Raw genomic sequence first — 22342 nt, 5'->3', positions numbered from 1 at the left:
ATACTCCCAACACAACATCACTTTGGCTTATCTCTCTTTTATCTTTTTTTAAGACCTTTCTTTCCATCTTAGAGTCAATACTATGTATTGGTTCTCAGGCATAAGAGTGGCAAGGACTAGGCAGCAGAGGTTAAAAGACTTACTTAGGGTCACATAGATAGAAAATATTTGAAGCCAGGTTTGAACCTAGGACCTCCAATCTCTAGACCCGGCTCTCTATCTGCTGAGGCATCTAGCTGCTCCCTCTCCTTTTATCTTAAAACAAATGCTCCCTTCCAGACTTCCCACTTCTTGGCCAGTTTTGCATTTCTCATTTTATCCTTAGCTTTCAAAAGTTTCTGGTTGGCAAAAGTTATGAAAACACCACTTATGTCCTTAAGTTCATTGCTCTCTTACCTGGGCTCTTATAACACACCGGAAGGCTTTTTGAACCAATCTTGGTGTTATTAGCCCATCCATCTTTTCCAGCAGGGAAACAAATTTACATTTAATACACAAATAGTTGTCAGTTATCTCTAGTAGAAACACAAATGTTACACTGGTTCTTATGGACACTAACAATTCCTTAATTTTCTGGAGCAGTTATTATCAAATTCTGGCTCCTCTGTGGTTTCCCCTAATTAATTCCGATTTTCATTGTTATTTCTAGATACTTTGGGGCCCCTGCACTGTTAAGCAAAATCTAGGTATCTTTCATTGAATCCTTTCTAACAAAACCTGCTGCTTGAAACCAACAACCATCTTGCTGAAAGGTTCTAAATTCAGAAAAAACTTCACATGTAGATGGAGAGCTGGAAGGATCTTAGAGATCATTGAGTTTAAATTTCCCATTATATAGAGAAGAAGACTGGGGCTCCAAGAGGTAAAGCGACTTCTTCAAAACCACATATATAGTTCAATATCAAAGCTAGAACTCAAACTCAAATGGGTCCCCTCACACAAGTCATCACCACTCCTGTTCACTATGACATACATCTTCTATTTTCTGTTTCCTTCAACTACTCATTGACTGGCTTCATGTTTCTTTGGTACTTTTTGAATTCCATGATTTGGAGCTTAATAAATATTTGTTGAGTGAACTGAATGAACAAAGAACCAATTTCTAGGGAGGGAACTAACTTGTCTGATACCTGTCTCCAGATCTGTCATGTCTTGCATTTTATTGATTTTTTTCTGCCCCAAAGGTCTTGAGTAGGAAAGTAAATATTTGATTTTTTTGGAACAGTTGGAGAATTCCAATGACTCCAATTAGGGAGTTTGTCTTTTTTTTTTTAAAAGAAAAATGTACCAGAGAGTTCAAATTCTGTCCTTAAAAAGGGGGTAGAAACATTTTGCTCAAGAACCAAGATGCTCTGACTGATGGAAGTTCTTTGTTACTGCCTATTGTGTGCAGAATCTAAACTACTACTTGAATATATAATTATGTATGAAGGATAGTTAATAATGAGAGCAAATTTTCATTTTTCATAGACATTATAAACTTATAATGAACCTGTTACTGGATACCCTCATTTACTCCTTTAGTACTCAGAGTTTCTATAATATGAAGTTAGTTGTATTTTTGTTTCTGAAATAAAACATATTAAGAGTGTCTCGAAATTCGTTGTTTTCAACTGCTTAGAGTATTTGAACATTAATACACTCTTTGAGCTACATTCTCTTCAATTCATTGAAATATGAATGAAATAGAAGAAAATTTCTGCTTGCAGGATCATCACAAGGGGAGGGTGACAGGGACTTTGACTCGGCATTTAAATTTAGGAGATATAAAAGTTTAGTGCATGGGATATTTGGAGGAGTATTTGTTCAAGTTCAGAATAAAAATTAAATAAAAATTTTAAATGATTGCATAAGTTCTACTAGCAATGCTGAAATGAGGATAACAATTAACTCTTCTTCTTACTGAAATAAATTTGTCTGAATTATTTCTTATGTTACTTTCCCATCAAAAATTATGAAACTGACTTGAGGTAACATTTCATGTTGCTAATCTTGAGTGTCAAAAATTATTAGTTATAATTTTGGTATATTTATAGGCATTTTTAATTAATGAAAGTTTTATAACACTTCAGAGCATTCTATAATTTTATTATTCCAGGACTGTGACTCTTTCTTTATGTAATGGATAGTTTGAGACTTAGAATCAGGAAGTCCTAGGCTCAAATTCTATCTCAGTCACTTACTAGATGTGTGATTGGACAAATCACTCAAACTTTTGAGGATCAGTCTTCTCAATAGTGAAATTAAATCAGAAATAACAGACACCTCACGGAGTTGTTGAGAGGATTAAATAGGATCTGTTTACAAAATATTTCATAAATGTTAAATGCTACTTAGAAGTAATCTATGATAATGACTAAGTAGCAATCACTATAATTCTGTGATAATAATAGTAGTTTACATTTCTATTGTACTTTAAATTTTATAAATTTGGTAGTAGAATTAACATTACTCCCATTTTCTAGATTGGGAAACAGGTTTAGAGAGATTAAGTGATGTAAATGAGGAACCACAAAACCAATAAGTATTAAGGTAGATATTTAAATCCAAGTCTTTTCAGACCATCTTCATTTCTACCAATGTACCTGTCAATGGGTATATATACAGAATGGATATTTTAATGCCAGATATGTTTTAGTCCCCTAGCCCAACAAAACACAAACAAGGGCAGCACAGAACCAGACTTTTCTAAGTCTGGGAGGTCCAGGTTTCAAATCTGACCTTGGACACTTTCTAGCTGTGTTACCCTGTGTGACACTTAGCCCCTTTTGTCCAGCCTTTACCAGTCTTCTTCCTTGGAACTAATACAATGTATTGATTCTAAGATGAAAGGGAAGGATTTAAAAGAATAATTTAAAAAGATTTTCAACAATATTCCAGATATTTAAAAAGAAGAATGGACCTATTTATACAAAAATATTTATAGCAGCTTTTCTTGTGGTGGCAAAGAATTGTAAATGGAGTGGATGCCCATCATTTGGGGAATGGCTGACCAAATTGTGGTATATGTTGGTAGTAGAATACTATTGTGCTATAAGAAATGATAAACAGGACAATTTCAGAAAAAGCTGGAAAGATCTACATGAACAAATGCAGAATGGAATAAGAAGAACTGGGAGAACATTGCACCCACTAATAGCAATATAGTATTGTATGATGATCAACTATGAAAACTTGGCTACTCTCAGCAATACAATGATCTGAGACAATCCTAAAGGACTTATAGCAAAGAATGCTATCCCACAGGAAGAACCGTTGGAGTTGGATGGATACAGATCAAAGCAGACTATTTTTCACATCAATGTATTTATGGTTTTATTTGGGGGTCTTGTTTTCATATGTGTGTGCTCTTACAACAATGAAAGTGTGTTTTATATGATAATACATTTATAGCCTAGATCAGATTGCTTACCATCTCCAAGTGATGGAGGGAGGGAGGGAGATGTTTCGGATCTCATAATTTTGGAAAATGCATGTTGAAAATTATTATTGCATGTAATTGGAAAAACAATATGTCTTTGAATTTAAAAAATTCTTCAGGAGAAAACAGCTTTCTAACCCCCAAATTGCTTTCCCTTGGATATTAACATTTTGTTCTTAAAAGATCCAGATTCTGCATAATCCAGTCTTGTTCTTTGTTCTTTCTTCTCTCATAGCTCAATGTCATGAACAATGTCAGGAGCTCAGATGATGTCAAGCCCTTGCCAGTGCTTCCAGGGATGGGAACCATGAGCTATCCATCCACTAGCCCAAGCTCCCTTGCCAAACATATCTGTGCCATTTGTGGAGACAGATCATCAGGTATAAGACTTAATTTGAATACTGTCCTAGCTGTCACTGAATTGTGGTTCATGAGATGAATCCCACAAAATGGAGGAGTAGGCAGTGCTGGACCACTTGAGGCCCAATTATTTGCAGGAACTGAAAATGGTCAAGAGGTTTTTTTTCTGGGAATATTGACTTGTGAGTCCAGATCTTGAAAGTCCAGATCTTGAAATTCATTCCACTGAGTTTTAACACTTTGGGTACTTTTTTATTGTGTTGTTTTGGAAATAGTAACTCCAAAGGCCATTATGAAATGAATTATTTCTTCTTATCCTTAATTATCTTTTCTAAAGAAATTTGAAAGTCAAGGTACTTTAAATGCCAATTGGAAATCCTAAAAACTATGGGAAAATAGCACCTTGGGCAAAATATAAGGGAAGGAGCCAACAGATCTCTCTGTTAGCTCTGAAAATTGTACTTAGGATCTTAAACTCTTGAATATTGCTTGGCCAGCTTCATGGAGACTAACTCAATTTGTTGTTATTTTTTGGGGGGTGCTAAAGAATACAGGTCACTACCACAAGATACAAAATGCAACAGTAAGGGAAGGGGAAATAGTTCAGTTTAAGAGTTTCTACTTAAGTCATTTTTGCCTTGACAACCATACTTAATCAATAATAGCATTATATTGCTCTTTCTTTGTAAATTCCCCGATACTATGGCCAGAATGAAACCAAATCCTCCACAGAATTTCTGTACCTTCTAGGAAATTTTGATGTATGTATATATGATGACAAGACTCTAATATATCAATGGACCTGACCCCAGTAAGGTTTTGTCACCAGTCAGGTTGACTACTCCAAGTCTCCACCCCACAACCCGATAAATCTTTATTTTGGCTTCCACATAACCAATACTATTAATTAATGGTTACAGACACAAGTTAGAAGTTCATAGAAAATATCCATGAAAACATTAGGATAACCTCTTTAGACTTTGGAATAATAGGCTGACAATTGAAGTGTGGCATGTTTACAAATTGTGGAAACTAGAAAAGTATAAATGGGCCCTCCAAGACTTTTGCTTACTAGTCAGCATGCTAAGATTTAGATGAGGGGAAAAAGAATGCCCTTCTATCTGAAATGAATATTTAGGTGTCAAAGTGGTACAGTGGAATAAGCCCTGGATTTGAAGTCAAAGGATCAGGATTTCACACCATACTTTTGACCTGAGAAGTCTTGGGCATTTCATTGAACTCTTCTGGGGCTTTAGCTTCTTTATCTGTGGAATAAGGGAATCAGGTCCTTTCTAGCACAAAATCTATGATCTTATGATTTGCTTTGAGTTTGACCATCTGATTTGGCCAGTATTGGAAATAACAAGTCAGTGTCAATCTGACTACATTTGGAACTTGGGTTATAATACACACATGATGAATTACAACAGATGTGGGCTAATTTCAGTGAAGAATAGAAGTGAGACACATATTGTGTAGTAGGTGGTCAGAAGATCATAAGGCTCCATTGAACAAAATCCTACAATTGGAAATATGTACTTACAAATAAATAAATGAAGGAGTGATGCTTACTCAAAATATTGTACTCAAGTGGAGCTGTGATCTTATTGATCTGTATATCCCCTCTAATGACAGAAGTCATCCATGCCTGCCCATTCTAACAGTTGCCCATTTCCTACTTTGTCCATTACACTATATCATTTCCCCTAGCAGTAAGGTACAGTCATTCATTGATCTTTGAGCAAGGCTCTTACATGCAGAGTACTAAAAGTCAAGTTAAACTTGATAGATGAAAATGTGTTATTCTTAGTATCCAATGCTGCCTTTTATGCCACTCTACTCTACTATTGAAAAAGCAGAAGGGGGCACAACAGATCAAGAGCCATCTTGTATTTTTCTTTGTTTCTTAGGTTGCTATGGACAAAGATACAAAATATATATCTTCTTGTGAGAAGCATCTCTGTGCTTAGTAAGACTATCCTCAGGAAGCACACTTGATCTGCTGTCTAGGCTATTCTTGAAGCCTTTCCAGTGTGCACAGCTTGCTAGCTCTTAGGGTCACTATCATGAAAAAATGTAACATTGGAGATGGATTCTAGGAGATAGAAATCATTGAAATGTAAATATATATATATATATTTTTTAAAGAATGATTGATCACAACTTCCCTTTAAAAATTAAGCTTTCCTAATTTGTTTAAAATATAATTCAACTTAAAAGAACTAAATTTACATGGAAATTTTCCAGAGCAAACATTGTATTATAAGATGCTCTTATAATAGAGTTCAGAAACCTTGATTGACTTGAAGAGACTCAACTAGGGTTTTCAAGGATGAAAGGAACATTCTTACCTATTCCATCTTCTGTATTACTATTCTTTTTACTAAATTATCCTTTTCTAGACTCTATTTTTGGTTGATGGAGGTGGGATAAGCATATTGACTAGTGTTGTTTGGCCTCAAAGAATTCTCTCTGAGAAATTGGAGAAAATGTTTTGTTGTTGTTGTTGTTGTTAACTTTCTCATAGCCCACCTGAAAACTCCCTTCCATGACCATCACTGTAGCATTTGTGAAATGTCTTTTGGGAAATGACTATGGGGGATCCAATAAGCCTATTCTCCCTTAGCTGGCATGTTTTTTGCTGTCAAAATAGTCCTAACAAAAACCTTCAGATCCAGTCACAGATGGAATTTTTCACAGTCTTGGACTCTGAACTGCAAATGGAAGACATTCTCTATAACTTTAATTGAAACTCTGGGAAGATCATTCATTAATGTCAGGTAGGTACTCATGAATGCCCCATGTTCCTTTAAGAGAAATAGTGCAGAGGCCAGTCACATTAAAATTTGAATTCCTAAAATCCACAAAATACTTTCCAAGAAGATAGAAAACCATTTCTTCATTTTTCTTCTGTGTCCACGAAATGAGAATAGTCAACTTTCAGCTTACTACATACGACTCTTCCACTTGGCAGATATCTCTGGCCAGTTTATTCTTATGATGGCTTACTCTTATTACCCACCATAATACCAGGTTACTAGCCCTGGTTGTCAGCAGTTCTATGGTAAGGGAGGCTATAAGTTCTTTTTAATTGTAATTAAAAACCCTGGATTAGATGGGTAGGTATATAGCAAACTAAGCTACAGAGCATATTAGCCAGAGCCAAACAGAAGTGCTTTATGGGTTATCTTCTGTTTTTCCTTTTTCATGTCATTACCTTTGCCAGATGATAGAAACTCAGGATATACTTGTTAATCCCCATGTACCCCTATAAATAATTGAGAATTGACCATATTGGATATTTGGTGAGGGACACTGAAAACAAGCTTATTATAAGACTAGCCATGTGATGGGAGGATTATCCAGGATCAAGCAGAACAGCATCCCCCAGACACATATGTTATATCTACAGATTAAACATAGTGCTACGGCTAAAACAATATCCAACCCTGACATGTTATGACCAATGGGTAAGAATTATGGCACAGAATGTGAGAATGAAAAACAATGAGCAGATTCATGAATTGGGCTCTCTTTATACTTTTATGGTGAAACATTGCCTTTTATTAGTTTAATAGGATGGTATTGGCCAAAAGTAGGTTCTCCCATTATTGTAGAATACAAGATAAACATATACTCAAGCAATTTTTCATTTTTGTATCTAATAAAGGAAGATCTTTTACTTAAGATATGATTAAATTCAACAATGAACATTTACATAGGATCTAATTAATAGATCTATTTATGATTCTTTCCTGTGACATACAAACACAAAAGTCATGTAGTAAATCACAAATTTTGATCCTGAATGTTTACTTTGTTTTCCAAGGTCAATCTTGTGTCTAACCTTCTTTACCAACCATCATTCAGTTCTTTTTCCTTGATCTAACTTTTAGCACAATACCTGGGACATAGTATGTTCTTAATTGGTTGCTTGTTTGGTTGATTACATTAGGATGAAGTCTTGGACATTCGATTGCCAACTTCAAGTTACTCTCTAAACTTTCTTCTTTTTGGAACAGGGAAGCACTATGGGGTGTACAGTTGTGAAGGCTGTAAAGGGTTCTTCAAGAGGACCATAAGGAAAGACCTCATCTACACATGCCGGGATAACAAGGATTGCCTCATTGATAAGCGCCAGCGTAACCGCTGCCAATACTGTCGATATCAGAAGTGCCTTGTCATGGGTATGAAAAGGGAAGGTAAGGACAGGTCGTCCTATTGAGAAGCAGAGCTTATACTCATCTAGCATTTGGCACAGTTGAGTTTTAGACCCAAGTCAGCAACCCTACTGAAATCAACCAGTGGAATTAGGCAATATCCCAAAGTATGACCAGTAGACAGAAGATAGGACAGGGTAAGAAAGGCAAAAATGTGGAAAGAACATGGGATGGGGATAAAAGAGTCCTTATAATGTGTAAAGCACAAAGGCAAATCTTCAACTGTTCTTGCCCTCAGGGTGCTTATATTCTGCTGGTGGCAGGGGGGGGGAGGGACAGATGGCTACACCACATACACTTTTCAGTAGATAAAAGGTAATATGGGGAAAGAGAGGATGCTAACAACTTTGAGGATAGGTAAAGCTTCACAGAGGAGAAAGCATCTGTGTTGAGTCTTGGAGGAAGATTAGGAAATTTGATAAGGAAGATAAAGCAGAGTTGAGGAGGACATATATTCTAGGCAAGGCATGTAGCCCAATAGGTGACCATGGGCAAGTCAGTGAACCTTTTCTAGACTCATCCATAAAATGGAAGAGATAATAGAATGCCAAGGTCAGGGATCAGTTACTGCGCCACTGTAGATGAAATATAAATTACATAAAGAGGAGTAATGGAGGCTGGAATGGTAGAAAGGAATCAAAAGTAGAGGGCTTTAATAGATTGGGGAATTTGTATTTTATACTAGAGGTAACAGAGAGCCAGTAAATAGGAATTTATTGAGTAGGGGATTGACATGGTGAGATCTTTCCTTAAGGAAAATTACTTTGGCACCTATGAGGAAGAAAGATTGGTGTGAGGAGAATCTTGAATCAGGAAGAGCAATTACAAATCTATTACAGTGGTCTAGACAAGAGTTGATGAGAGTCTCTATTAAAATAGTAGTTATGTGAATAGAAAGAAGGGTATAGGTATGAGTGGCGATTGGGGAACAAAGAGAGAAGCATTGAGGAAGCAGAATGGACAGGACTTGGCAACAAGGCGATCTGGGGTGATGGAAAGAGAAGGCTCTGAGCTGACTGTGGTTTCAAGCTTGGATGACTGGGAAAATGGTGATTTGATTTGTGGGCCATTTAGTTTAATTGAATTACCAAATGATGGCAGGCCCAACAACTATTATTGTGCAGTAAAAGAAAGCATCTTAAATAGCTAGTTTCTGGGGAATCAGAAGGGGGAAAAACAGGAAAGAGTCCATACTTTTTTTGAAAGACAAGGAACAAAAATCTCTATTGAACTCATACTCAAGATAGAATAGGCAGTAATTTAGGTATTTATGTGGGGAATGAGATGAATGTGAATGTAGCACAGCAAGAAATAGTATCTCTTTGCTTTCAGCCTTGCTCAGACTATGCCCTATTTTTGTAAATAAGGGGTAGTTTAATTTGTAGCTATTGAACAAAGACGACTGTAAACTCCATGAGGAAAGGGATCCTAATTTGTTTCAGTATTGCACCTTCCTCAGTTTCTAGCACAGAACTCTGCACCCAGAGTGCTAGAAAAACCAGTTCCTGGTACATAGTAGGTGCATAATAAATGTTTTTTGACATGACTTTAAGAATTAAACAAAAATCCTGATTCTGACACATACTCTATGACTATGGACAAATCAGTGAACCTTTTCTAGCCTCATCCATAAAATGGAAGAAATTATAGCACCCATTTCATGGGATTTTTGTTAAGATCAAATGAATATGTGTATGTATACACGCATACAAACATATATAAACACATATATATTGTTTTGCATAACTTAAAATATGATATAAGTTGCATTTATTTCTTATTATTTACTATTAAGAATAAATGTAGAAAAGGTTTCTTTAGACTCTGTGGCAAGAAAACCTGTAGATAAGAAAAAAGCAAAAAGAGATGGTATTTTTAGCTTTTTGAGGATAAAATCCCCCACTTAGATGTGTCCTTTTAGGACTAACTTCCCGTCTCTTCAATTATTTGTGTTGTTCTTCTGTAGGCCTGCTGTTGTTCAGTCATTTTCAATCATGCCTGACTCTTGGTAAACCCATCTGGGGTTTTCTTGACAAAGATATTGGAGTGGTTTATCATTTTCTTCTTCAGGTCATTTTTACAGACGAGGAAACTGAGACAAAGAGAGTTAAGTGACTTTCCAAGGGTCACACAACTAGCTAGTGTTTGAGGCTGGATTTGGACTCATGCCTTTCTGACATTGCCCCTGGCAATCAATCCACTACACTACCTAGCTGCTTCTACTTCTATAGGCTACTCTGCAATGTTTTTTTTAAATGGCAAAATTGGAATTGAACACAATCATTCCTCCAATTTAAGAGTCAGAGAATCACAAAATGTTAAAGCTAGAAGGGACTTTAGAAGTCTCCTAATTCAAACTCTGCTTTTGATGGAGAAGGTAGCAAAGCCCAGAAAGACTAAAATGATTTTGCGTTAAGTCACATAATGGGTGGGATTGAGATTCTGGGCTTCTCCTTCCTCTACCAGGGCAGTTGTCACTATAACATATTCCTCCCTAATACTGGGATTAGTAGAAATATAATTCCCAATTACCATACTTCCATTACTATATCACATAGTGCTGTGAACTTTTAAATACCTAATATTGCCCACTTATTCAATTTGTGACCACTATGATCCCAGGATATTTTGCTTATTTTAAATATTCTCTAAAACCTTCCCTTTGTAATTTGGGTAACTTTTAGATTAAGTTTTGAGAAATTGAATAAATAAATAATTTTAAAGAAAATCCTAGGGTTCTTCAGATTTTTACAATTTAGTTTCATCCATACACTTCATGGAAGTCATTTTCCATGTCAATTTGATACCAATCATTTTTTTTTTGTTCCAAGAAAAGCAGTAATCATTCATCAGATGTCTCTTGTTGACAGGAAACATATTGTGGTGGTTTGATTTCTCTTATGGCTCTAGCCAAAAATAATCCCATAAGAAGTAATAATTTCTCTAAAAGTGGGGAGTAGCCCATCATTTAACATTTTGGGGCATACTTTCTTGTCTGTAAGAATATCATCACAAGAACAGCAGCAGTAGAAGGAATAACCTTCCTTCCTTCCCTTCTTAGAAACAACAAACTCATTCAATATTTTACAAAAAAATGTTTAACTTCTGTACGTACAGAGTCAGTGAAAGGAGTGCTACCAAATGGAAAGGGTAAGAGAAAGAAGAAAGAAGACAGAGAGACCAAGGAAGAGAGAGAGAGAGACAGACAGACAGACAGACAGACAAAAAAGGAGAGAGAGAGAATAAGAGAGAAGCAGAAAGAGGAGGAAGAGGGAGAGAGAGGAGAGACGGAGAGAGAGACAGAGACTGAGAGACAGAGATATAGAGAGACAGAGACAGAGACAGAGACAGAGCCCTCCATATCCTAAGACACAAATTTAGGCAAAAGCAAGTAGAAACACGTTTTTGGAGAAGCACTACCATCTTGTGGTCATTTCTGTTCCTGCTGCCAAAGACTTCCAAAGAGGTTTGTGGTTCCCTTCCACCAAAAGCATAGATTATCAGGCTATTGAATGAAGATAATGAAATGCAGGCAGGAGTAGATTGGAAGTCTCATCTTCTACACACCATACCATTTTCCCCTTTCTAGACTTTTTTATAAAATAATCGTTTTAGCTTGAAAAAAAACCCCAGATGCTTTGGTAGGAGAGAAGAAGGGTGAGTTGGGTAACTGGAACTGAATTTGTGGCCAACCAGCTGCTTTGAAAGATGACATTAATGAGTCTTGGGAAGAGAGTGGTTCCAACATTGACTTTTCCCCATGCTGCATTTAGAAGTAAGAAACTAGCACCTGTTCCCAGCTTTCTTGTTGATTCCAAAACCTCAAGGAAGGTGGGTCTCCTTTTAAAAATCCCTGAGTTCTCTGTTGGGTCCTCCTTTTATCAAAACCCTCCTGGGCAGACCTAGGATGTTAGCTCTGGAGGAACTTGAATCAAAATGACTAAACAAAATCACTGACCTTCATCCGTTTTTCCACCCCTCTAGGAAAGTAGGCAATTCTTCTGAATTGAAGGAAGATAATAATTTTCTTCCTTTCACTGAAGATTGACAGTTGCCTACCAGGAGATTTTCTCCAACAAGCTAGACATTAGGAGGCTGGGCATAATGGGTTCTGAATGACATGGGTGAGGTACATCCTGCAACTTTTCAAATTTTTTCTTGGAAAAGATTAACTTACCTTTAGCAGTTGCATGTTCACAGTGCAGGCGACTCAGACAGAAGAAGATAGATTCAGGGAACAAATAAATGCCAGAAGGAGAGGAGTCAATAGCATCAAAAATTGAAATTCCAAGTTCATTGAAAGCAGTAATTGTGCTATTTAAATTCATGACCCTGTAAATATCAAATCCAATATCTTTTTTCTTTTTATTTTGGTTATCTGGTAAAGCAAAGGTTAATAAAAAAATGCCACATGAGGATAAAGGTGGGGAGCATTCTACTCTCTTTTGACCTTATTTTTAAACTGAAAACCCTACTGAAAATCTAAATAATAATAATAGATAACATTACTATAGCATTTGAAAATTTTTAAAGCCCTAAAGATATTTCTTAATTTTATTCTCACAACTCTCTGAGGTAGGTGCTATTATCCTCATTTTGCAGATGAGGAAATTGAGGCTGAACAAAGTTAAGCAACTTGCCAAGAGTCATATAGGTAGCAAACTTCCCAAAATAGGATTTGAACTGAGGTTTTTTTTCTCACTCTCATCCTGGTACTCTATCCATTATGCTGTCTAGATGTCAGCTGCACAGGAATAGGAATCAGGCCCATTTTGCTCAGGCTTGAAAGCTTTCAGGATGTTAAACTTAATTTATGAGCCTTAAAGAAGGTCCTCCCCTAAAGTTGACCTCAATGCTTATCAGGTTATAGAGGGGACCCTGGGCTCTCCAAAGGTACATCAGTGGAACCAAAGCCTTAGTTGGTTCTACTAACCTGGTCCAGCAATGTTCTAGGTCTAACCTAAGTGAAGGGCTCCCCATGGTTTATAGGTTGTCTACTAAGGACATTTCAGAGGCACTGGATTAGGAAAATTTCAGGGTTCAAAGTGAACTCTTTAGACCTTGACAATTTTATTCTAATAGTAGTTTGGGGTCCCGATGGACAGAGTGTAGGTCTTGCAATTAGGAAAACTTGAGTTCTAAACTAGCTTCAAACACTTCACTAGCTTTGTGACCCTAGTCAATCACAACAATTTTCAGCTTCTATCTCATCTGTAAAATGGGAAAAATAATAGTATCTATCCACCAGAATTGTTGGGATGATCAAATGTGGGAAGATCTTTGTAGAAGTTTTTATTAAATGCCTACTATGTGCCAGCCACTGTGCTAATTACTTAACAAATATTATCTGATTTTATTCTCTAAACAGCCATGAGAGATACATTCTATTAAAGCATTTAGCACAATACTGGATACATAGCAGTTTCTATATAAATGTGTTCTCTTTCCCCCCATCCCTTCCTAATATTATCCCCATTTTACAGTTGAGGAATGGAGGCAGACAGAGGTTAAGTGATTTGCCTGGGGTTGCATAGCTCATAAATATCTGAGGCCAGATTTGAATTCAAGTCTTCCTGACTCTAGGATCCATGCAAGATCTTCTTGTCCACCTAACTGCCTTTAAAAAACTACCATCGAATGAGATGATGAAGCTGATCCCTGCTAAATCTGAGCTAAGTGTGACCACTAGAGAATAAAGGAAGAATTCATCTGGACATTCTGTTCTTCTCTAGTAAGAGACCAGCCTTCTCTATGGCACCAACATCAGTGTTCTCTTTCATCCATTAGGAAAGCTGAAAACGGATGCCAGTTTCTTACTGTTTGAGGTAGGGACAGAAATCAATGTTGTAAATTGGTAGAGATTAGAGGAAACTGTACCCATGCCAATGAAATCACAGAGCTTTTGAGATAGCAAAGCACAATTTTGGACTTTTCTTGGAAAAGGATGGTTTTCTCTTTTCAACTGAAAAAGAAACCCAACAATGAAATTTTCTAATATTCTGAAGAGAATTGAGATGGATCTTCATCCAGAACTTCAGACCTCTCACACTGGGGCAATGAATGTGAGAATCAGAAGACTCATTTTTCCTTAAAATAAGGGCAGAGTGAATGTGCCTGTTTGGGGGGGGGGAGCGGGTAATACCTGTGTGCCCTGCTGTATTGCAGCTGTGCAAGAGGAGAGGCAGAGGAGTCGAGAGAGAGCTGAGAATGAAGTGGAGTCCACCAGCAGTGGCCATGAAGATATGCCCGTGGAGAGGATCCTAGAAGCAGAACTTGCTGTTGAACCAAAGACTGAATCCTATGGTGACACAAACATGGAGAACTCAGTAAGTCCATGTGGTTGGGGCTCCTGGGTGGCCACTTATCTGCCTCTATATCCAAAATGTGGGATTTCCAGGCTTGTTTTGTGTGTGTGTGTGTGTGTGTGTGTGTCTATGTGTGTTTACATATCTTTGCCATTTGTTCTTTCTTTAGACCAATGATCCTGTCACCAATATATGCCATGCTGCTGATAAGCAACTCTTTACTCTTGTGGAATGGGCCAAACGCATCCCACACTTCTCTGACCTCACCTTGGAAGACCAAGTTATTCTTCTTCGGGCAGGTAAAGGGGCTATGGGTCCCTTCCTTTATGGATGCTTGCGCTTTACCTGAGCTGCCATTTTGGAATTATTCTGGAGCTGTTTTACTATATCGCAGTTGGCACGATGGATAGAAATTTGAACCTGGAGTCAGGGAATACTATGTTCAAACCCAACCTCAATACTTACTAGTTATGTTGTCCTGGTTTGCCCCAATTTCCTTATCATGAAATTGGTATAATAATAGCAACTATCTTCCATAGTTGATGTGAGAATAAAATAAGATAATATTTGTAAAATACATTGCAAACCTTAAAGTGCTATATAAATGCTAGCCATTAATATTAATCATTGTAATTATAATATAAGTACTATGACTCTGTGCCATAGAATGGGGCAACCAGGTGGCACAGAGGATAGAGGCTGGGCTAAGAATCAGGAAGACTCATTTTCATGACTTCAAATCTGGTCTTAGACACATTAGTTAAATGATCCTGGGCAATTCATTTAACCCTGTTTGCCTCAGTTTCCTCATCTGTAAAATGTTATTATTTCTTGAAGGGAATCATGTAAGAGCAATAAAGAAACCAGTTGGATTTGTTATTTTGGAGAGTTTTGTGTGTGTGTGTGTGTGTGTGTGTGTGTGTGTGTGTGTTTGCGTTGTACTCATCCTTAGAGAAATGTATGTCAGACTTAACTTGTAAATGGCTTCGGGTCTTAACTTTAGAGGACATGGAAGGTTTGGGCAATGAGGAAACTATCCTAAAGTCAGTGATAGTCAACTTTTGGAGGTCTTCCCTCTTCTCTCAGCCTTTCCTATGTCAGAGATCTCAGGACCCTGACAGTCCCACCAAAGAGTGAATGCTAAACAGAGGTATGGCTGATTTGCTGGGATTTATTACTCATATTGTTTTTGGTCATTCCTCTTGTTTTAACGCTTTATGGTCATGTGTAAAGTCCAGTTTGTTGGACTTTTCTTGGGAGACCAGTTAAAAAAACCATCCCATTTGCTTCTCAGGCACATTGATGCAGGTAGGATACACTAATGATCCAGGACAAGGTATTTTTAAATCCTAGTCAATATTTGGAAATGTTGTTTCTTGATGTTTTTGAAAACATGCAGAAATCTGACAATTTTTTTCTTTTTCCTTTTCTAAAATGTGTTTTATTGATTCATTCATCCATTCCTCTATCTATCTATCCCTCCATTATCTATTTATCCTTATATCATCTATCTCTATCCATCTATCTATCTATCTATCTATCTATCTATCTATCTATCTATCTATCTATCTATCTATCTATCATCTATCTCTATCTCTATCTGCTGCTGCCATGCTCTGGATTAGCTCCCACTCTGGTATCACAAACCTCACCTGTCAACCTTTTAACTTGTCTTAGGCAGGAAATAATGTCTCATTCTGACCTTTTCTTGGCTTTGCTGCAAAATTTGATAGGAGAAATTATTTTAAAGTTATTTGGGAGGAAATGTAGGGAGAATGCAGCCTGTACTCCACCATTTGAGCTGTGATAACTTTCTTTTTAATCAAAGGACTCTTGAAGGCCACATATAATAAAAGAAAGAGATATGACTGAATATAGAATTCCATTTTTTGCTCAGGCACAAAGATGTCTTGAACAGCTGCATGTTTTTAAGTCATAGAAAAGGAACTAGCCCTCGTTCCAGGCAAAATTGTGAAGTGCCTACTTTTCCTCAGGAGCCTATTCTCCTTCCTCCCCAAACCAAAGCCATATTCCAGGAAACAATCTACTGGTAACTAACTATTGACATTTGAATATTGCTTGCCAAGTCACTAGATTAGGGGAACTATTCCCCAAGTAACCACACACTGAGGAAGCAGGTCATCTGAACTGTGGGGTCATGAATGATTTGAAATTATAGCTTTGTCTTCATTTATTGAAATTATGTCTTCTCTCCAAATTCTTGCATTGATTCTATCATTGAGTAAATATGTGAACTCAGACAAATCCCATATTCTTTTGGGCCTCAGTTTCCCTACCTTGAATTTGGGAGGATTGGGCTAGATGTTACCTGAAGATCCCTTACTTCTGGTATCCTTTGCTTCTGTGCCAAATTCAGCTTTCTGAATGTTTTTATTTTTTATTTTTTTTGGCCAGATGGGTTATAAGAGTTCTTCACAGGCCACCTAAAATACAGTTACGTAACCCCCTAGTCTGATTATATTCTTCTCTACATAAGAATGACCCAATTAGCATCAGCAAGTTGTGTTCCAGATCAGCAACTCCACATAACTTAATATTTTACAAAATTAACTTTTACTCTTTCTATGTCTCTTGTGGCACTCATCACATCCTTCTTTATTGTTTGTGTTCTTGTCTAAATCCCTTTCTGGTCTCTTGGTTCTTTGAAGTTAATGGGCTGGTTCTTCTCCATCTTTTCTTCTCCATCCACTAAATTACCTTGCTTAGTACACAATAGAAACTTAATAAACATTTGTTATATTGAATAGAATCCTCTGACTCTGATACTTATAATCAATGTGATCTTGGAAATGCCACTTACTTCTCTGGGCCTCAGTTTCCTCATCTGTAAAATGAGGGGATTGGATTTAATATCTCATTTATAGTTCCTTCCATCTCCAAGTTTAATATTCTGTGATTTGAACAAGTTTTTAAAACATGTTTTAAAGAAGTAAGACACTTCCACTTAATCATCAGCAGTGGAGGATTTTGCATGATATGGAGGGGAGAGAGTGACAGACAGACAGAGACACACAGAGAGAGACAGAGTCAGAGCCAGAGAGAGGGGGAGAGGGAGAGAGAGAGGAAGAGACAGATAGAGACAGAGACAGAGAGATGGTTAGACAGAGACAAAGAGACAGAAAGAGACAGTTTGGATAATTTTCCAAGACTAAAGAGTTAATTATTAGGAATAAGATAAGAAATTATTCTCATGAGAGTCCAACATATTGAAATACTATTATTGTTTCTATTGTGTAGATGAAATGAAGGAAGGCAAAAGCATTTGTTTCAGGATGTTTTGGATTCTGATGAGCAGCTAGGTGATACAGTGGAGAAAGTGTCAAGCATGGGGTCAGGAAGACCTGATTTCAGATGTGGCCTCAGACATCTACTAAATGTATGACTCTGAGCAAGTCACCTAATCCTGACTACTTCAGTTTCCTCATCCTTGAAATGAGTTAGAGAGAGACAGACAGGTAGGTAGTACAGTGGATATAGTGTCAGGTTTGGAGATAAGAGGTCCTGGGTTCAAATCTACCTTCAGATGAGTCATACCTGTGTGACCCCGGGCAATAGTCTAGCTCTTGCTATTCTTCTATCTTAGAATTGATACTAAGAGAGAAAGTAAGGGTGTTATAATGATAGTTATCTCGAGAGACTTATTTTTGGACAAGAATATAAGTGTATTGATTATAACAGCTTTATTGGTTAAGCTAGCATCATAAACAATAAAGTGATATAGTTTTTCAATGGCTCTGTTGGGTTCAGGAATAACTCAGGCCTGGGTCAGGCAACCTAATAGATTCTTAGGAACTCATTATTCAGCCCCTCCCTTGACCATACCAAGACATCTTTAATTAGCAAAAGCTAATTAAGAGGTAGTCCATCCATCTATCCACCTCTCCCCATTCCTACCACTTCACAGGTCACTGAACACTGGAAAAGAACCCTTGTCCCCTTAATTTTTTCACCCAATTTTTTTTAAAAAGAAAAATATTCCATGGGGTTACCAAGGACTTAGAAAAAGTAAAAAGTAGCAGACTGGATGATCTCTATCACCCAGATCCATCCCTAATATATAGGAATTAATACAGCATATAAAAATAAATTCTCGAGAAGGATTTTTTTTAAATTTTAAACATTATTTAATTTGGTCATTTCCAAACATTATTCACTGAAAACAAAGATCATTTTCTTTTCCTCCCCACCCCCCACCCCCACCACCTTTCCCTCTCCCATAGCTGATGCACGATTCCACTGGTTATCAAGTGTGTTCTTGACTTGAACCCATTTCCCTGTTGTTGGTATTTGCATTAGAGTGTTCATTTAGAGTCTCTCCTCAGTCATATCCCCTCAACCCCTGTAGTCAAGCAGTTGCTTTTCATTGGTGTTTTTACTCCCACAGTTTATCCTCTGCTTGTGGATAGTATTTTTAGATCCCTGCAGATTGTTCAGGGAAATTGCATTGCCACTAATGGAGAAGTCCATCACCTTCGATTGTACCACAATGTATCAGTCTCTGTGTACAATGTTTTCCTGGTTCTGCTCCTTTCGCTCTGCATCACTTCCTGGAGGTTGTTCCAGTCTCCATGGAATTCCTCTACTTTATTATTCCTTTTAGCACAATAGTATTCCATCACCAACATATACCACAGTTTGATCAGCCATTCCCCAATTAATGGGCATCCCTTCGTTTTCCAATTTTTGGCCACTACAAAGAGAGCAGCTATGAATATTCTTGTACAAATCTTTTTCCTTATTATCTCTTTGGGGTACAAACCCAGCAGTGCTATAGCTGGATCAAAGGGAATACAGTCTTTTATCACCCTTTGGGCATAGTTCCAAATTGCCCTCCAGAACGGCTGGATCAATTCACAACTCCACCAGCAATGAATTAATGTCCCCACTTTGCCACATCCCCTCCAGCATTCATTACATTCCATAGATGTCATGTTAGCCAATCTGCTAGGTGTGAGGTGATACCTCAGAGTTGTTTTGATTTGCATCTCTCTGATTATAAGAGATGTAGAGCACTTTTTCATGTACTTATTAATAGTTTTGATTTATTTGGCTGAGAACTGCCTGTTCATGTCCCTTGCCCATTTATCAATTGGAAAATGGCTTGTTTTTTTTGTACAATTGATTTAGTTCTTTGTAAATTTGAGTAATTAAACCTTTGTCAGAGGTTTTTTTTAAAAAATATATTTTATTTGATCATTTCCAAGCATTATTCATTAAAGACATAAATAATTTTCTTTTCCTCCCCTCCACCCCCCCATAGCCAACACGTAAGTCCACTGGGCATTAGATGTTTTCTTGATTTGAACCCATTGCTTTGTTGATAGTATTTGCATTAGAGTGTTCATTAGAGTCTATCCTCTGTCATGTCCCCTCAACCTCTGTATTCAGGCAGTTGCTTTTTCTCGGTGTTTCCACTCCCATAGTTTATCCTTTGCTTATGAATGGTGTTTTTTTCTCCTGGATCCCTGCAAGTTGTTCAGGGACATTACACTGCCACTAATGGAGAAGTCCATTACGTTCGATTATACCACAGTGTATTAGTCTCTGTGTACAATGTTCTCCTGGTTCTGCTCCTCTCACTCTGCATCACTTCCTCAAGGTTGTTCCAGTCCCCATGGAACTTCTCCACTTTATTATTCCTTTTAGCACAATAGTATTCCATCACCAACATATACCACAGTTTGTTCAGCCATTCCCCAATTGATGGGCATCCCCTCGTTTTCCAGTTTTGGGCCACTACAAAGAGCGCAGCTATGAATATTTTTGTAAAAGTCTTTGTGTCCATTATCTCTTTGGGGTACAGACCCAGCAGTGCTATGGCTGGGTCAAAGGGTAGATATTCTTTTGTCGCCCTTTGGGCATAGTTCCAAATTGCCCTCCAGAATGGTTGGATCAGTTCACAACTCCACCAGCAATGAATTAATGTCCCTACTTTGCCACACCCCCTCCAGCATTCATTACTTTCCTTTGCTGTTATGTTAGCCAATCTGCTAGGTGTGAGGTGATACCTCAGAGTTGTTTTGATTTGCATCTCTCTGATTATAAGAGATTTAGAACACTTCTTCATGTGCTTGTTAATAGTTTTGATTTCTTTATCTGAGAACTTCCTATCCATGTCCCTTGCCCATTTATCAATTGGAGAATGGCTTGATTTTTTGTACAATTGATTTAGCTCATTATAAATATGAGTAATTAAACCTTTGTCAGAGGTTTCTATGAAGATTTTTTCCCAATTTGTTGTTTCCCTTCTGATTTTAGTTACATTGGTTTTGTTTGTACAAAAGCTTTTTAGTTTGATGTAGTCAAAATTATTTATTTTACATTTTGTGATTCTTTCTAAGTCTTGCTTGGTTTTAAAGCCTTTCCCCTCCCAAAGGTCTGACATGTATACTATTCTGTGTTTACCCAATTTACTTATGGTTTCCTTCTTTATGTTTAAGTCACTCACCCATTTTGAATTTATCTTGGTGTAGGGTGTGAGGTGTTGATCTATTCCTAGTCTCTCCCACACTGTCTTCCAATTTTCCCAACAGTTTTTATCGAATAGTGGATTTTTGTCCCAAAAGTTGGGATCTTTGGGTTTATCGTATACTGTCTTGCTGAGGTCGCTTTCCCCCAGTCTATTCCACTGATCTTCCTTTCTGTTTCTTAGCCAGTACCAAATTGTTTTGATGACTGCTGCTTTGTAATATAGTTTTAGGTCAGGGACTGCAAGGCCCCCATCATGTGTGTTTTTTTTCATTATTTCCCTGGATATCCTTGATCTTTTGTTCTTCCAAATGAACTTTGTTATGGTTTTTTCTAAATCAGTGAAGAAGTATTTTGGTAGTTCAATGGGTATGGCACTAAATATATAAATAAGTTTGGGTAGGATGGTCATTTTTATTATATTGGCTCGTCCTATCCATGAGCAGTTAATGTTTTTCCATTTGTTCAAGTCTAGTTTTAGTTGTGTGGCGAGTGTTTTGTAGTTGTGTTCATATAGTTCCTGTGTTTGTCTTGGGAGGTAGATTCCTAGGTATTTTATTTTGTCTAAGGTGATTTTGAATGGGATTTCTCTTTCTAGTTCTTGCTGCTGAGCTGTGTTGGAGATATATAGAAAAGTTGATGATTTATGTGGGTTTATTTTGTATCCTGCAACTTTGCTAAAGTTGTTGATTATTTCAATTAGCTTTTTTGGTTGAATCTCTAGGATTCTTTAAGTAGACCATCATGTCATCCGCAAAGAGTGATAACTTGGTCTCCTCCTTGCCTATTTTGATGCCTTCAATTCCTTTATCTTCTCTAATTGCTACTGCTAGAGTTTCTAGTACAATGTCAAATAGTAGAGGTGATAATGGGCATCATTGTTTCACTCCTGATCTTATTGGGAATGGATTTAGTTTATCCCCATTGCAGATGATATTAGCTGTTGGTTTTAGATATATACTGTTTATTATTTTTAGGAATGACCCTTCTATTCCTATGCTTTCTAGTGTTTTTAATAGGAATGGGTGTTGTATTTTATCAAAGGCTTTTTCTGCATCTATTGAGATAATCATGTGGTTCTTGCTAGTTTGCTTGTTGATGTGGTCAATTATGTGGATGGTTTTCCTAATGTTGAACCAGCCCTGCATCCCTGGTATGAATCCTACTTGATCATGGTGAATGATCCTTCTGATCACTTGCTAGAGTCTTTTTGCTAGTATCCTATTTAAGATTTTTGCATCTATATTCATTAGGGAGATTGGCCTATAGTTTTCTTTCTCTGTTTTTGACCTGCCTGGTTTTGGAATCAGTACCATGTTTGTGTCATAAAAGGAGTTTGGTAGAACTCCCTCTTTGCTTATTATGTCAAATAGTTTGTATAATATTGGGATTAACTGTTCTCTGAATGTTTGATAGAATTCACTGGTGAATCCATCAGGCCCTGGGGATTTTTTCTTAGGAAGTTCGTTGATGGCTTGTTGGATTTCAATTTCTGATATGGGATTATTTAAGGATTCTATTTCCTCTTCTGTTAGTCTAGGCAGTTT

The 22342-nt window shown here is 37.2% G+C and overlaps 1 protein-coding gene across 1 annotated transcript in view; it reads left to right on the top strand.

Annotated features, from left to right (window-relative positions):
* RXRG (retinoid X receptor gamma) overlaps positions 1–22342 on the top strand; it is a 102880-nt gene that overhangs the window by 58355 nt on the left and 22183 nt on the right. The window contains exons 3-6 of the mRNA XM_007480684.3: positions 3657–3801; positions 7804–7983; positions 14167–14327; positions 14476–14605. Coding sequence (XP_007480746.1) covers positions 3657–3801; positions 7804–7983; positions 14167–14327; positions 14476–14605 — 616 coding nt within the window. The remainder of the gene's footprint in view (positions 1–3656; positions 3802–7803; positions 7984–14166; positions 14328–14475; positions 14606–22342) is intronic.

This window comes from Monodelphis domestica, chromosome 2, assembly GCF_027887165.1.
Source record: "Monodelphis domestica isolate mMonDom1 chromosome 2, mMonDom1.pri, whole genome shotgun sequence".
Classification (NCBI taxonomy): Eukaryota; Metazoa; Chordata; class Mammalia; order Didelphimorphia; family Didelphidae; genus Monodelphis; species Monodelphis domestica.
The sequence above is the reverse complement of the archived record's forward strand: the minus strand, read 5'-3'. Positions and strand labels throughout refer to the sequence as shown.